The sequence below is a fragment of the Ctenopharyngodon idella genome, chromosome 17 (assembly GCF_019924925.1).
Source record: "Ctenopharyngodon idella isolate HZGC_01 chromosome 17, HZGC01, whole genome shotgun sequence".
NCBI classification, from domain to species: Eukaryota; Metazoa; Chordata; class Actinopteri; order Cypriniformes; family Xenocyprididae; genus Ctenopharyngodon; species Ctenopharyngodon idella.
Window position 1 is genome coordinate 7,788,457 of NC_067236.1, and position 16,029 is coordinate 7,804,485.

At 37.4% G+C, this 16,029-nt stretch overlaps 1 protein-coding gene across 5 annotated transcripts; it reads left to right on the top strand.

The window, feature by feature from the left end:
• The first annotated feature begins 846 nt into the window (after positions 1-846).
• srrm1 (serine/arginine repetitive matrix 1) lies at positions 847-15,959 on the top strand. 5 transcript variants are annotated; one of them, XM_051869071.1, is made up of 17 exons: positions 847-1,000; positions 1,480-1,569; positions 1,990-2,112; positions 4,902-5,072; positions 5,234-5,328; positions 5,733-5,921; positions 6,143-6,334; positions 6,443-6,556; positions 8,632-8,810; positions 8,990-9,064; positions 10,726-10,812; positions 10,988-11,129; positions 12,194-12,259; positions 12,359-12,952; positions 13,034-13,211; positions 14,779-14,955; positions 15,133-15,959. In XM_051869071.1, exons 1-17 carry the CDS (start codon positions 980-982, stop codon positions 15,142-15,144), a joined length of 2,505 nt encoding a protein of 834 aa, XP_051725031.1. In that variant the 5' UTR covers positions 847-979; the 3' UTR covers positions 15,145-15,959. The 5 variants fall into 5 exon arrangements, with proteins under 5 accessions (XP_051725031.1, XP_051725030.1, XP_051725028.1 ...); XM_051869068.1 differs by having other exon boundaries at positions 848-1,000; positions 15,126-15,959; XM_051869069.1 differs by having other exon boundaries at positions 849-1,000; positions 8,635-8,810; positions 15,126-15,959.
• Positions 15,960-16,029: the final 70 nt, after the last annotated feature.

Here is a 16,029-nt window from a genome sequence, read left to right on the forward strand (position 1 = left end):
AGTGTATGTCAAATAAATGACTTTAATACAGCAAACAGATTTGTTCAGTGCTTTTAAAATGAATCCTGTAAAATATGGAAAAAAAAAAAAAAATCTGGATTTTTGTGGACATTTTGACTTCTTCAGTAGTGAGAGATAATGTCAATGTCATTTTATTTATTGGCTATAGAACAATTAAAACAACACAGGTTAATCAATGTGCTTTACATAACTTACAAAAAACAAAAACAGTAAGATACTAACATAAATAATACATGACAACATATAAACAGTTAGTCATGGGTTAAAAGTCATAAAAAAGATATGTTTTTAAGGTGTGATTTTGCCTTTATTTTATTAGACTGGACCTCAGAACTAGTAGTATAGCCTTTGACTTGTTGATCTTAGTGTTTTAGACTGACACTCAGTCAGAAGATCTGAGAGACAGGACGGCGCCAGACCATTCAAGGACTTATATAGCCTACTTAAAAGAAATTTTTAAAATCATTTGCAGCAGTGAACTAAAAATATTGGAAAACCAACAGCAGCATTATTAACAAACAACTATATATTCAGGATTTTTGTACAAATGCAAGTATTAAACATCCCATTATGGACAATACAAAGAAGAAAAAAAGAAGAGAAAAACAACTATATAAAAAATAAAAGAAAAAAGGGTCCCAAGGGAGATAATAATTAAATAATAAAATAAATTGTTTAAAAGATTGTGGGATATCAAAGGCAGCGAAAGAGACATCTATGCTGCCTTCAAAAATCTATCAGATGAAGGTATATCTCAGTCAGGAGACGATCATTGGATTCGGACGTGCCTTGTTGCCCTCCTACCTCTGTATACTGCCTGCAGAGGCAGCATTTTTCAGCTTGCAGACGCAGTCCAGCAGATTTCAGGCACATGACCACTCATCTTCCGGAAGTGACGGAAAAGCTGCCGCGCCGCAGTGGATTTTGGGACATCGTGCCATATTGACACACGACAGAAATGGACGCGGGGTTTTTCCGCGTAAGTGTTATATTCTTCTACAAATACCACACTATAGATGTCGAATACGTTGTTACTATTTGTTATTCGTCAGTTGGTTGATTGGTTGGTTGTTTTTAGGCTGTATTTGGTGTGTTCATTGGAGTGTGGCTGTAATGGCGGCTGCGTGAGAGAACCTGAAAATACTCAACAGATTAAACAGGAACAACCGATTTAAAGATTTTTTTTTATATTATCGTTCTTATTATTACAAATGAAGTCCACTATCACGTTATAAAGTCATTTGTGGTCGAGGTATCGTAGTTCCATTTGTGAAGTACAGATTGACTTATATATAACGTACATTATTAGACTGTGTGATTTGGTGTATAATTAATTCAGTTTTTCATTAGCCTCATACTGGAAATTGTATATTAACCTCAGATACAGGAAAAAAATAAAGATTTTCTGTATCACATGATGTTTTATGAATTAACGTTTTTTTTTTTTTTTTTTTATAGGGCACCAGTGCGGAGCAGGATAACCGCTTCAGCAACAAACATAAGAAGCTGTTGAAGCAGCTGAAGTTTGCAGAATGTCTGGAGAAGAAGGTAGAAAATATGGAAATACTTATTTTCTTTGGTGTAAATGTGTTCACGGCATCATATTAACCATAAACATGCTGCACATTGATGCTCATTAGATTTTAAATTATGTTCCATAATGTTAGTAGAATAATCTTTTTTTTTTTATACCTTTTTTTTTTTTTTTTATGTAAGATTTGTATTTCAAATAAATGCTGAACCATTTGAACCTTCTATTTAACAATCCTGAAAAAGAATGTATACAGTTTCTACAAAAATATTAAGCAGCACAACTGTTTTCAAAATATTTTTGGGCGCCAGCATTTTAAATGATCCCTGAAGGACCATTTAATAATCATTTTTAATTCAAATAAAAGTTGACCCTAAAGTTACCAAAAATATATGGAAAATTCTGTTGCTCATGATTGTTTTCTGATGTGTTGTAAGGTGGATATGACCAAGGTCAACCTGGAAGTCATCAAGCCCTGGATCACCCAGCGTGTGACAGAGATCCTTGGATTTGAGGATGATGTCGTCATCGAATTTGTCTTCAACCAGCTGGAGGAAAAGGTAGACGGCCACTCTGCTCTTCCCGCGCTTCTCACACATGCTGCAATTATATATTAGATGTGTTTTGTTCTTTGGGAGGATGAGAAAAGGTTTGAAGATCAGTGAATAGTTCCGCTGACAGTTATTTGAAACATTTGTCATGTGTAGATGTAACAGCAGAAAACATCTAACATCAGTCTTTAAGTGTCTGTCTGGCTTTAAAAAGACAGAAAAGGGGGTAAAAATGATATTCTCTCTCTCTGAAGATATGATTTGTGACACCGTTCCTTCTGAACAGCAATGTTCTAATGTTGATGTGATTTATGATTTAAAAGGCCTGAACCAATATGGATCTTATTCCTTGCATCTGAAGTATAGCACCAACTCCTAATTAGATCTCACCTGAGCCCAAAGTCTCTCTGAATCCAACTCTCCCTTGATGATGAGCTTTAATTTTTGAGGTGAGTTATAAGCAGGGCTTGACATTGTGCCAGTGGTAGAGTCATTTCAGCTTTATCATTTGTGCCTTTGAAAGTCAAAGTTTAGCAATACATCTCAAACACAAAGGCCTAATTTAATTACCATTTTTAGAAACAACATACAACCAGTAAAAAATACAAAGAAAAATGTAACATTGCATGTGAAATAATGCAGTACGACATTGGTGGGGTAAGATGTGATTTTTTTAATTTATTTTTATTTTTTTTCCAAGGGAATTTATTAGGCAATAATTTGTATGCTCCGTCTCAATGACTAGCTCAACTGTCAGTTATTAAAAAAATATTTTGGTTTCTTGTTTGATTGTGCATTTGCACAAAATGATACAAATAACAAAGAGAGACATGAGACACATTTAGCGTTTTCATTAATTTAGCTAAGCTCTGTTTATTAGTCACTGTTTTAGTCTCTAAAGATTTGATTTTCAGGAAGCCTTTGCTTGGATTCCAGAGAGGTATTTGCTCCTATTAATGATACATACAGGTGTTTCTTTATTCTCAGACATAAAAAGGTGCTTTCAGTTTTTGTGATTACATAGCCATACAATAACTTAAAGGAATGTTTCAGGTTAAATACAGTTTAGGTTTGATCTACAGCATTTGTGGAATAATGTCAGTTACCTCCGAGAATAATGAAATCTTTCTTTAGTTTTTTGTTTCCTAAAAAAAAATTGCAGCGACAGCAAGGCACTTAATAACAGTGCTAGGGTTCGAAGGGTTTAAAAACTGAAATGTGAGGCTCATACATTTAAGCACTTTAATTCCTTAAAAATGTGTTATTTGAGCTAAAAAGTTGTCTAAATCATAATTTTTGCAGTTGGACTACTGTTCTAGGAGGACAAACCTGTAGTTTCTTTCAGTGGTAACTGATTATTCCTGGGGTTCTAAGGCATGTTTATAAAAGCTTCTTAAATATCCTAATTGAACTAAGGCCTAATCCTGGCTTAATCTAAGCCCTGTTTGTGAAACCAGGCCTATATTTCTTTTCCTCCCTCAATTTTATCTAATATAGAATTTCAAAATGAATCACAATAATTAATCTAATAATTAATAATAATTTGTTAAATATATTTTTTACACATTCTTTTTTTTTATTAGGTTTAAAACTGAAAATTGCTATATAAATGCATATAATTAAAAAAATTTTATCTTCAAATGTATACGTCACTTTAGTAGTGGTTCAAAATATAATATGAACATCAATCTTTTCTAGATAATATTCCTAATAATAATTACTTGGATAGATAATTGCTTCAGTGCAGTAATATATACAAAGTACAGTAAAATATACAAAGAGAAAAAATTGCTAAAAGTTGCTTTTTCTGAACACCAACTAAATGGGTCCATATACATGACAATATGTCTGAAGAGGGCAAGCGAATCATCATATTTGCTGGTCCCTTGCATCAAAAGTGTAAATCTCTTAAATTATTCCACAGATGCTGTTGATGGAGCTTAACCTTCATCGAACCAGAAATGTTAATTTAACACTCATTTTAGGACAACGGGTGCTTAGTCCTGCTCTTGGAGATATACTTAAATGCAAAATTTAGGTCCAGACCAGCCCTAATCTTACAACTAAACGTACATCTTTAGGAGCATGATTCGGCATCCCTGTCTTAGCACATGGCTCTCATAGGTTTATTTTCCTCTTCATTTTGTTGTAAATAAAGAGTTTTCCATGCCTTGTGTACTCATTATTGCTTGTTCGTCTCTTGCAATTTAGATAAATGATATAGCATTAAACTCAAGGTGATTGAGTGTGATGCGGTAGTGAGGCGGAGGCCAGCCAATGGAGCGCCTTTCTCCGCCCCCCCAGCCCACAGAGCCTGCGCCACTCACACTGAAGACAACTGGACTGTTCTTGCTTTTTGGGGTTTTGATGCACTCTGTTTGTGGACTGTAATGTTTCTATCTCTCAGGAGTTTGATATTGCACAGGAAGAGACAGCCCTAGTGGTGGGGGAGGGTCTTATTGCTCCTTGACGAGGGGATGTGAACTGGGAGGGTACATCTCAGTTCAGATAATAACATGTAAACATGTAATGCATGCTCAAAGGGAGTTTATTCATTTTAGAAGTGTTTTTGATCCTTTTATCAATTGGCTTATGAGTAAAAATAAAATTCAATTGTCAGTTGGTTTTAGAGACATTTGAGGCCCACAGGTACTGGGCTTTTGTTGAAAAGCAGCTGTTTACTGGATGTTCAGGAAGGGGTGTAGGCAGACTTTCAGAGCTCAGCACTCTGGTTCTGTGTCAGTATTAACTGCATGATTTCCTCCCCTCTCTCTTCCTCCCTGCTGTTTGTGTTGCAGAATCCAGATGGGAAGATGATGCAGATTAATTTGACAGGGTTTTTGAACGGGAAGAACGCTCGGGAATTCATGAAGGACCTCTGGCCGCTGTTGCTAAGTGCCCAGGAGAACATCGCCGGAATCCCGTCTGCCTTCCTGGAGCAAAAGAAAGAGGAGATCAAACAGAGACAGGTGATGATGATGAGCTGAGAAGTTACGAACTTGCATACTGATTGCGATTGGGTTTTATATGGCTGGACATTTTGTGTTGTAGTAATTGACTTGGGTATATGTACAACATGATTGTAAACTGCAAGTTGAGTGTTTAACAGTTTTTCTATTTGCTGTTTTAGATCGAACAGGAGAAACTCGCCTCTCTGAAAAAAATAGATGAAGATAAAAGGGAGAAAGAGATCAAAGAGCGAGCTCAGTCAAAAAGCCCTAAAAGGTTTGTTTTGGCCTTCATTTTGCTTAAAGTCGGCATAAAATGGAAATTTTGATTGTCTTATCTTCCCTGTTGTGTCACATATCTGAGTTAAATGGCTTCTCAAACATGAAAAAATGTAGGGCGACACTTGATTTTGAAAAGGAATTGATGGGATTTTTGGATCATTGTTATTTGCTAATTATGGTGATTTCATGTAAGTTGTTGTTTTTGACTAAAGATCATAAGAGCACCTGAATCAAAAGAAAAATAATTACGTATATAGATAAATAATAATAAAAAATAAGAATTGTCAATTCCAAATTCATGGTGACTTTAAGAATTAGATTAGTATATTTGTAAGTGTAAATAATGGATAATGTTGTAAATTGGCCATGTGCTCAACTGCTGTTCACTTATGATTCTAGGAGGAAGTCCCGCTCCCCTGTGAAGCGTGACCGTAAATCCAGTCCCTCTCGTTCTCCTCGCCGAAAACCGAGCCCGGCTGCCTCGCCGCCTTCTAGTCCGCCCAATAATAAAGAAGAACCAAAGCAAGAACCAGACCAATCAGAGAGCTCCAAACCAGAGCCACTTGTTCAGGAGGCTTCCTCTACCAGGTAACTATGGAAAAGCTGACTGCACTATGCAATCCTAAAATTTTAGTCCTTCAAGTTGCTATTGACCAAAAAAAGACTTCTATATGAATCTGAAATTTTAATTGTAATGTAAGTTCCACCTTGTGCCAAAAGTAGTGACTGCTAAAATAGCGCATAAAATTGCTTTTTTTTGTAGTATCATGGATTTTTAGACTGAATTTTTTCCCCCATTTACCTGTCAGTGATCTAGTGGGTGAGATGAAGCCGGACTCCTTGTCTGAGGCTGTGAAAGAGTCATCTCCAGAAAAAACATCCAAATCTGAAGACAGGCCCAAACCCAGGGACCGGGACAGAGACAAGGATGGACGGAGAGATCGCCCACGCCACCGCTCTCGTTCACCTCGCTCTCGCAAACGACCTCGATCCCGCTCTAGGTGAGTTTTGTCTCCGATGGTGAAGTCAGGTGATTTCTGATCTTAAATCATTTTGCTTACCTCCAAATGTGATTGAACTAGGGGATAAGCTAATGTCTCTGCTTCCAGGTCGTTCTCTCCTCGCCGCAGGAGTCCCAGGAGGCGAATCTCTCCAAGACGTAGGAGCCCCCCTAGACGGCGACCTCCCTCTAGGCATAGACGTAGCCGTTCACCTGTCCGCAGGTCAGCCTTTTTAAAAAAAATTTAATATATTTTAGAAATTCATACTTTTATTCTGCAAGTATGCATTAAATTTATCAAAGGTTTCAGTAAATACTTTCATAGTGTTGCAAAACCTTTCTATTTTAATTAAATGCTGTTCTTTAGAACTTTCTATTCATTAAAGAATCCTGAAAAATGTATTGATGGTTTCCATAAAAATATTAGGCAACACAACTGTTTTCAACATTATTAATAAGAAATGTTTCCTGAACACCAAGTCAGCATATTAGAATGATTTCTGAAGGATTGTGACACTGAAGACTGAAATAATGGCTGCTAAAAGTTCAGCTTCAGCATCTCATGAATAAATTAAATTTTAAAATATATTAAAATAGAAAACAGTTATTTTAAATTGTAATATTCCACAATATTATGTTTTATGTATGTATTATGTAAATTGTAATATTCCACAATACAATGTATTTTTGATCAAATAAGTGCAGCCATGGTGGGCATAAGAAACCTTTTTCAAAAACATGAAAAATAATAATAAATAGTAGGGCTGTCACGATTCCTCTGTTAAATTTGAGTATTTGATTTAAAAGAAATCCTTAATTGCAATTCACCCATGTCAATTAACCAGCAAAATACTTGGTCTGTTTTATAAGGCTGCACAATATATTTAAACTAGGGCTGTCAGTAGATTAAAATGAAAAAAAAAAAATTTGTGATTGTACACTTGTCGTGAAAATAAGCATACACCATTTATCTTGTTTAACACATTCATTTTGTCATCATTTGCTATATCCAGCAAAGTAAACCATCCAATTGAAGGGTGATTCTCACAAAACCTTCAAGGTAAATTTAGGTGTTTTTCCAAAAAAGGAATCCTGGAGACTCAAAGGAAACCAAATAACCAAATGATATAAGCAGGCCATATAATTCAGAAATTTATGCATACCAAAGCACCCATGCAAAAGAAAGAAAAAAACATTACAGAATAAAAGCTTTTCAGAATTCAATGTATAGTGTATGTACAGTGCAACAGCAAAGAGCTTAAGTCAAGATGTGATATCAAACAGGACCATGTTTAGGCTGGTTTGCTTTATCCAGATGAGAAATGTAGTTTGTGTATCATCTGCCCATAAATTAAAATTATTCCATGATTTACTCACCCTCAAGCCATCCTAGGTGTATATATCTTTTTTCAGATTAACACAATCAGTTATATTAAAATATATCCTGGCTCTTCCAGGCTTTATAATGGTAGTGAATTTTGATTTTGAAGCCCAAAAAAGTGCATCCATCCATCCTAAAAATAATCCATATGGCTCCAGGGGGTTAATAAAGGCCTTCTGAAATGAAGCGATGGGTTTTTGTAAGAAAAATATCCATATTTAAAACGTTATTTAATATAATAATTAGCTTCCGGGTGACGGCCTTACACATCGATTTACAACGTAAGAGTAACCTCTGACATGACGTAGGATGTAAGGAGTATCATAAGCTTAGATGCCTCTTGAGGTTCAAACAAATAGGACTGGACAACAAACTCAAGCTCCTCTTCTCTTATTTCAAAATCCTCTGACATTTTAAAAATTCTCCTTTTAGACTTTTAATTTGTGACCGGTGTTTTGTTTTGCTTCCGTGTTCATCAATACATCACATGTCATATACACCTAGGATGGCTTGAAGGTGAGTAAATCGTGGGATAATTTTCATTTTTGGGTGAACTATCCCTTTAAATAAGTATATGTGCTATATATATGTATTTTAAGTAATTTTAAAGTCTATTGTTCACTTAGGTCTATTTTTATTACCACAAAATTAAATTTATCAGATTACTCCATTAATCGTCAAAATAATCAACCACTTACTCAAATACCAAAATAATCGTTAGTGACAGCCCTAATAAACACAACACCAAATATTTGAATGTTAAAGCCATACTGGTGTGACATTAAGTTTTATAAATGTTCTCATGTCTTTTTCATCTTTTTACTCATCTTTATTATAAAAATCTGTCTTTTGTCTGCCTCAAATGAACTGCTAGAAGTTTAGTCAGCTTTTGTGTTCACCTGATCTTGTTTGGCCAGCAGGCGGCGCTCTCGCTCTCGGTCCTCCTCAGGCAGCTCCTCCTCTCGGTCACCCCATAAGAGAGCAGGGAAACGTAGGTCAGCTACACCGCCCAGAAAACTTCCACGGCGCTTAGACCCCGCCAGCCCCTCCAGAAGACGAGGCCGCAGTCCTTCTGGACCAGAAACCAGCCCTTCAGGTTGTTTCCTAGAAGTGTTGTTGTTGTTGTTGTTATCTGTAATTTGAACTTAATTTTATTTATTTATTTTTTTTATTTTATTTTTTTTGTAAGTCTGAAATGGTTTCTTATCAGAGCCTTGTTGTTTGTAGGATATTAAGCAGTAAAATGATTGACTGTAATGCATCTGAAAATTTCAGCTGTAAAGCACAGGCCTGGTGGAAGAAATGACACTCCTTCTCCAAAACCCAGACGGTCCGATGCATCAGAGTCTGGTAAGAATTGGCTCTTAAACATGCATTTGTAAGCATATCAGAAAGGTTTATAGATCAAGACTTGTAGGCAGAACCCTGTCTGTCTGGCTTTTTGTTATACTTATACAGTGTTTCCCACAGGATTTTGTGAGACTCTGGTGGGTAGACCTCGGTCCCAATAGGGGGGACCAGGGGCATTTAAACCATTAAAAATATGTAGCAAAAGAGGTTACCTTTGTTGAATTAATTTATTTCTAGTGGGGGCCTGTATCTATACATCTGTGTTTGTGGAACTAATGGTCACTCTCTGATTTGTTAAACACAATCCAGAATGCACTAAACACTCTACTTGATTATAGAGAAAAATAACAAATGAATAAAAATATATATAATCATAAGCTGACCAATAAATAAATAAAAAATCTAGGTGACTATATAAGTTGACAGCAAAAAGTATGCTAGCCTAATTCTTGAAAAAAAAAAAAAAAAACTTTGCACAGTAATTTTATAAAATCTAAATATGTTAATAAAATTTTAAAATTGTATTCTTATAAAATGAAAATTATATTTATATTAGATTTATATATCAATGTAAAGAATTATATGTATTTATAATAATGTAAGATTAAAAGATGTTTATTTTAAATTTATTGTGCAGCTTTTTAATGGGGCAACAAGATATGATAGATACGACAGAACAAAATAGGCTATTAAAAATCTTTCAGTATGTAAAACCATGATAATATGAAACACTTAAAAACAGCAGCACAAACCGCTTATGCGCCTCCCGGGTGCAGAATGGTGTGCTTAAAGCAATATGGAGTCACAGCACGCAGTTGCGCTGCGCATTGAAAAGTTCACGGCACAAAGAGAATCCCTGTGTATATCTGCATCTAACAGTTTATTGATCATATGTTTCTTCTCACTTTTAAATTCCAGTTATTGTGCGTGTGATGCCAATTCATAGTCCCTGTGTTGTGCGATCTAACAGACAACCTGTAGTTAGTATGATGACATTGTTCAGAAACAGCAATAAACTCCAGCAAAAGTCATTTTACAGTATGCAAATCCACAGCCCTTGATCTACATATCAAGTATTATAATGGGAATATATCATAATGAGTTTTACTGTGCTGACTGTCATTACCGAACGCGATGAGCTGTTTGAGTGCTGAACAGAGAATGATTGACAGCTACAGTGGAGGGAAGACGAGTTTCCGTGAACTTAAATTTAATGATGTACATATTATTCTCTCCCTCACATGAAGCTATGGAATGCCTTCAGATGACTTTGAATATATAACACGAAAACTTAATTGGCGCTAGTCCATTTCTTTTGCTCTATAACTCCCATTTTTGCCAAGAGTGCAATTATCAATCGGTTATTTAAATATTGCGACAGGCCTAATTTCCGTTTAATTTTGAGACGCTGGCGGGACAAATTAGAATGTTGCGGGCCACCACAGTCTAGTTAATGTATGGGAAACACTGTTATAATAACATGAACTAATGATTTGGATTCTGCAGCTCTTGTCTTACTATTCTCTTCAGTCTCTTCTGTTCATTCCAAAAAATGCCATGGGTGTGTGTGTGGCTGTGTATTTTTGCACATCATGGGTTTGTGTTGGTGGGCACATGGGTGTTTCTCGGGCACTGAAGGACTCCACTGCTTTGTGTTACAGAAGAGGAGAAGGTGGGCAAAGGGTCAACGGCAGATTCTGTCCAGCAGCGCCGTCAGTATCGGAGACAGAATCAGCAGTCCTCTTCAGGTTACCACTGTTTTGTTTTTGTTTTTTTGTCCATCACACTCGTTTGTCCTCACTTCCACTGTCTTTCTTCCTCTCACACCTGTGCTTGCATGTTGGATGTGGAAAAAGTATGCTAGTAGATGTTTGATTTAGAACTGGTAATCAAGTTGTTTTTTTTTTTTTTTTTTGCTTACAGACACTGGTTCATCCTCTTCTTCTGAAGATGAAGGACCAAGGAGGCAGAATAGGGGGGCAGGTGCCAGGAATGGAGAAATCAGAAGGCGGCGGAGCCATTCACCTGCATCACCACGGAGGCGACACAGAGATGTATCCCCAAGGTGAAAATCAACAATATTTGCATGACATTTGCATTTGAAATGTGATACCCCCTTAAGGTCACTACTCAGATGCTTTGTTCACTTTGGGATAAAGTGAGGAAAAAGAAGGCAAATGGATTTTTCCAGATCTTTATTTATTTTTATTTTTTTGACTGAGCACCTGCACAAATTTAGATGTGCTCACACTAGGGCTGGGACAATACATAGATTCTTGATTCGTGATACAATTATTCTGTATCAATTCTAATATTTTCTAATATTTTCAGAATGTATCACAGATTCTGAGCTTAGTTTTTAACAGCAGATGGCACTACGTGCTTTAGACGCAGCAGTACTCTGCCTGCTTCCAATTCTTTTACACACACCACTTAAATCTAAAATAATCATTCATAAAGTTCGAATTACAAGGGTGTTCGCAGTGGGCTGTTTACATTAATCTCGTGTCATAAAAGCATTCTGAGCTGAGGTGCAAGTATATTGAACCACTTACATGACTCAGCCGAACACATGAGCGCTGTCCAGCACTCTTCTTTGTGAGCATTTAAGCATGCGGTTAAAAACTAGCCTAGAGCGCCATCTGTTGTTAAAAACTATGCTCAGAATCGATACATTCGGACAATATCAGAATCGATACAGAATAATTGTATTGCAAATCAAAAATCAATGTATTGTCCCAGCTCTAGCACACACTATTTCGAATTGTTATTCACATTTAAACACAGCTCAACCGAACACTAGAACAAACCTCAATGTTTTTTGCAGAAGCTCAAACATGCTTGAGTCACATGCAAGAACAAACCTCACTGGTTCACTTAATCATTAAAAAAAATATTTTTGTGTTTCAAAAATTAATAAAAGTCTTAGGGTTTTAGAACATCATGAAGGTGAGTAAATTGACAGAATTTTCATATTTGGGTGTGCAAACCCTTTAATGAATTTAAAGACTGGGTTTACATTGAGTAACATTGAATTAAATGTGACCTTGAGAATCAGAATCTATACCCAGCCCTGTTGTTTACTCTTAACTGCTTTATTACAATCAGAACCTTTTGACTCTCTTTCAGAAAGAGACGTTCTCCATCACCTGCTGGCCGTAGACATCGATCACCCTCTCTTGCTCGCCGCCACAGGTAAAGTCCAGTTTATGAAGAGTTTTTGTGTTTTTGGGTTGTGAAGACTCTTTGACCTACTTGGATATACATCCCTTTCTTCTGTCCCTTCTTTTTCAGATCTCCATCTCTACCTCACCGGCGTTTCACTCCTCCTATCCAGCGCAGATACAGTCCCTCCCCTACCCCAGCTCAAAAAAGACGCTCATCAGGGTCTCCTCCCAAACGTAGAAGGACTCCATCCCTGGTATCCAAACATAGAGGGTCTCCTTCACCTGGGTCCAAGAGGAGAGGGTCTCCATCATCTGTGTCCAAGCATAGAGGGTCTCCTTCACCTGAGTCCAAGTGCAGGGCATCTCTCTCGCCAGTACCGAAGCGTAGAGGGTCGCCCTTCCCTGTGGCCAAACGTCGCTCCTCTCGATCCCCCAAACGAAGCCGTGGCAGTAGTCCAGGAAAAAGAGGTACTCCGCCCTCGTCTGTTTCGCCTCCACCCCGCCACCGCAGAAGCTCTCCAAATCTTCCTGCAGCCCAACGGGGCAGAGATGCCTGCTCCTCTCCGTCTGCCCATGCAACTCGAGTGCCTTCCAGTCCTCCGGCTCGATACGGGCCCTCGAGTTTATCCCCACAGAGACAAAGACGTCAGACATCCCCATCTCACAGCACCAGACCCATTCGCAGGGTTTCCCGCACACCAGAACCACGCAAATCTCAGAGGTATGATTGTTCTATAGCCCCTGTTCTATTTGTGTTACAGATAAACAATCTCCGACTGACTCTGTTCCTTTCCATTTGTAGAGGTTCTCAGAGCCCCCAGCCTGTAAGGAGGCAGGTTTCACATTCACCATCTGCTTCTCCTCCTCCCACGGCTCACAAGCGGCCTGCTTCAGTCTCACCCTCTCGTTCTGCTAGCCGTTCTCCACCTCCACCTGCCAAAAAGAACAGCAGTGTCTCCCCGAGCCCATCACCTAACAAGGTATGCCACACCTGCCAGCTTGAGTCTTGCTTGCCCCAGACTGCTTGAGTTCAGAGAGCTTTGAGGCTTCAAAAACCAAATTTGTATTGGGTTGTTTTTAGTTTCCAGACTTTTCAGTTGTTCATTTTTAGAAATGGATCCTATTAAAACTACTGCATACTAGGGATGCTCCTATCAGGATTTTTGCAGCCATCCTGCAAAATGCAAAAATTTTGCATTTTCGATACCGATCCTGATTATTCAAGCTTTATATAAGTAGTAATTAAGCTATGAATGTCAGTGTTTTTTTCCAGGTACGTAATAAAACGGATGTTATTTACAGTAATGCTGTAGATTGTTGCTTTAAGAATCAAATAAGCACAACAAATGTTAATTTTACAATGAACATTTTAATAGGCCTTTAAAAACAGGGCTCATGCGAAACAGTTCTTATTGGGATACTCTGGCATATTAAAGAGCCTACATGACTCAAACTGAACATAATTACAACCCATAAGGTGTAATTGAACATTGTCCAATACGTGACTGAGGACAAAAACAAATAGAAGCACTGCAACTCCTAAATAAACAAAATGAGTAGTCTTGATCAGGAATATTATTTAGCACATGCTGAGTATTTGTGTCCTTCCTTCCCATGTCCTACTTAAGTAGGTAAGGCAGGATTCTCTTTATAAATTTGAGCTTTTCTGCATTTTGGGGAGATAGTCTATTCCTCTTTTCATCCAAAACATATGCAGCTGTACTGAATAGTCGCTCACCATCAACACTCGAACGCTAAACTTCAAGCACTAGAAATAGAAACACAACATAAATTTACAAAAACAGTGCATAATCTTCACAAAAGTGATTTATTTAAGAGCAATGAGAGGCTGTTTGATTTAAAGGCCCCGATGTACTTCGAGCGAAATTGAAGAACGAACTGATGTGATGTCATTTCATACAAAATCAGGCCAAAACTAAGTTTCTTTGGAGTTCATTTTGGGAGTTTGAAACAGCTTGCCAAAGTGAAATTTCCGGAAAAGTTTGCTACGGCTGATAAACACCTTTGCACTACCATTGGCAATTATGTAATAGGTGGTTATGCGCAGAAGCTATGCCTTCTTTCGCGTGGAAATCTTTTCCAGTTCATTTCTTCTGTTCAGTCAAGGTTAGACGTCCGCGAGTGACATGAACACACTGGATAGCCGCTTTATAGTAAAAAATGAATTTGTACTTCTGATGAAATGACACTGACACTGTTTTTCATGGTTAATACAGTAAAGTTTCTTGATTTTAAGCAATCTATTGTATAAAGTTGTTTCTTGAGGCTGCGTAATAACTCCACACTGGTGATGACATGACTGTGGCGCTTAAGTCTGACATCATCAATTTGCTATTGTTTGGTGAGATCTGCCTATTTTATGACTCTCGATTGAGAATGTGATTATCAGCCGATACCGATCTGCGGCCGATCGATCGGAGCATCTCTAGTATTTACGATTAATGCCAAAAGTGTGTTAAAATCACTGTGCTATGCTAATGTGACTTTTTATATTGCATGAGTCAATGTTTTCTCTTCGTTTTGTAGAACTCAGATGCAGAAGGTGGTAAAAAGAAGAAAAAGAAGAAAGAGAAGAAACACAAGAAAGAGAAAAAACACAAGAAGCATAAGAAACAGAAGAAGGAGAAGAGTGGAGAGGAAAAGAGTGGAGGGGCGGCAGGAGGACACGGACAGGAAGCAGAGCCAGACTCTGACCAGAAAAAGGTGAAGTTACACTTTTAAAGCTGTCAGTAAAATGAAAATAAAATAGTCCAGGAGTATAAAAGTGCATCTCCAGTTTTACCATGCTTATAGAAGTTCTATATAATGTGAGAACCTAAACATAATTGTTGTTATGCTTGAGTCAGACATAATTAATGCTACCTTTTTTGAAGGAATCAGAGAGTGAAGTAGAAGACAGTTTGGATGATCTGGAGAAGCACCTACGTGAGAAAGCTCTTCGCTCAATGAGGAAGGCCCAGATGTCTCCATCATCTCAGTCCTGAGGGATTATCTACCACACCCCACATTTCCCATTTTCTTCCACTCTGCATTTTAAATGTTTGATGTTGGTTCAGCTTTAGAATGTACAAATTGTTAAAATTCACCCTAGACTTTTGTTTGGATTTTTTTTTTTTTTTTTCCTAGGAATGTTTATTGCTGAGGAGTTTTATGATGTGAAAATGATTGACCAGCTGAAGCTGCTTGATCAGATTTTGTCCTTCTCCACCCTTAAATACTGTCGACGACTGTTTATCCAAAAAAACAAAACAAAACAAAAAAAAAAAAAACTTTTTTTAGTCCCCAGTCCCCCTCATGATTCCTGTGTTGCTTTTACAGTCACAATGAAACAAATGAAAAGCTTATTTGCAGTTCTGAGTTAATAATGTACAAGTTGGCCTGTGGATTCTTGCTTCACTTCAGCAGGACATTTTACGAGTGTTTTGTTTGCATGGACGGCAGACCCCAGTGTGTTTGTCCTCTTGTGTGCATGATCCATAAACCAAAACACCCAGAGAGCTGATCCAGCAGGCTGCTCTCTCTGTTCATCTGAGCATTGTGGCAACGCACGAGTGCTCTACTGTGCACATGAGAACAAATCAGAAAAGTCTGTTTTCATCCTTTATTTTTTGCTTTATATTTTTTGTAACCTAAGTTGTGTTTGAAATTGTTGATCCCTGCAGTAATTTCTGGCTTTGAACAAAGTCACATTAAAATATAAGAAAATATTTTTGTCTCGCATCCTTTTCTTTGAGTTGCATAAATGTTCATATCCTCAATTTGATTTGTTTCCCTCAA

What these genes read in the sequence shown, in the direction of transcription:
- srrm1 (XM_051869068.1), top strand. Translation starts at nt 980, where the DNA reads ATGGACGCGGGGTTTTTCCGC. An exon ending in TGGACGCGGGGTTTTTCCGC is followed by an intron (nt 1,001 to 1,479) that starts GTAAGTGTTATA and finishes TTTTTTTTATAG; the next exon opens with GGCACCAGTGCGGAGCAGGA. An exon ending in CACAGAGATGTATCCCCAAG is followed by an intron (nt 11,130 to 12,193) that starts GTGAAAATCAAC and finishes ACTCTCTTTCAG; the next exon opens with AAAGAGACGTTCTCCATCAC.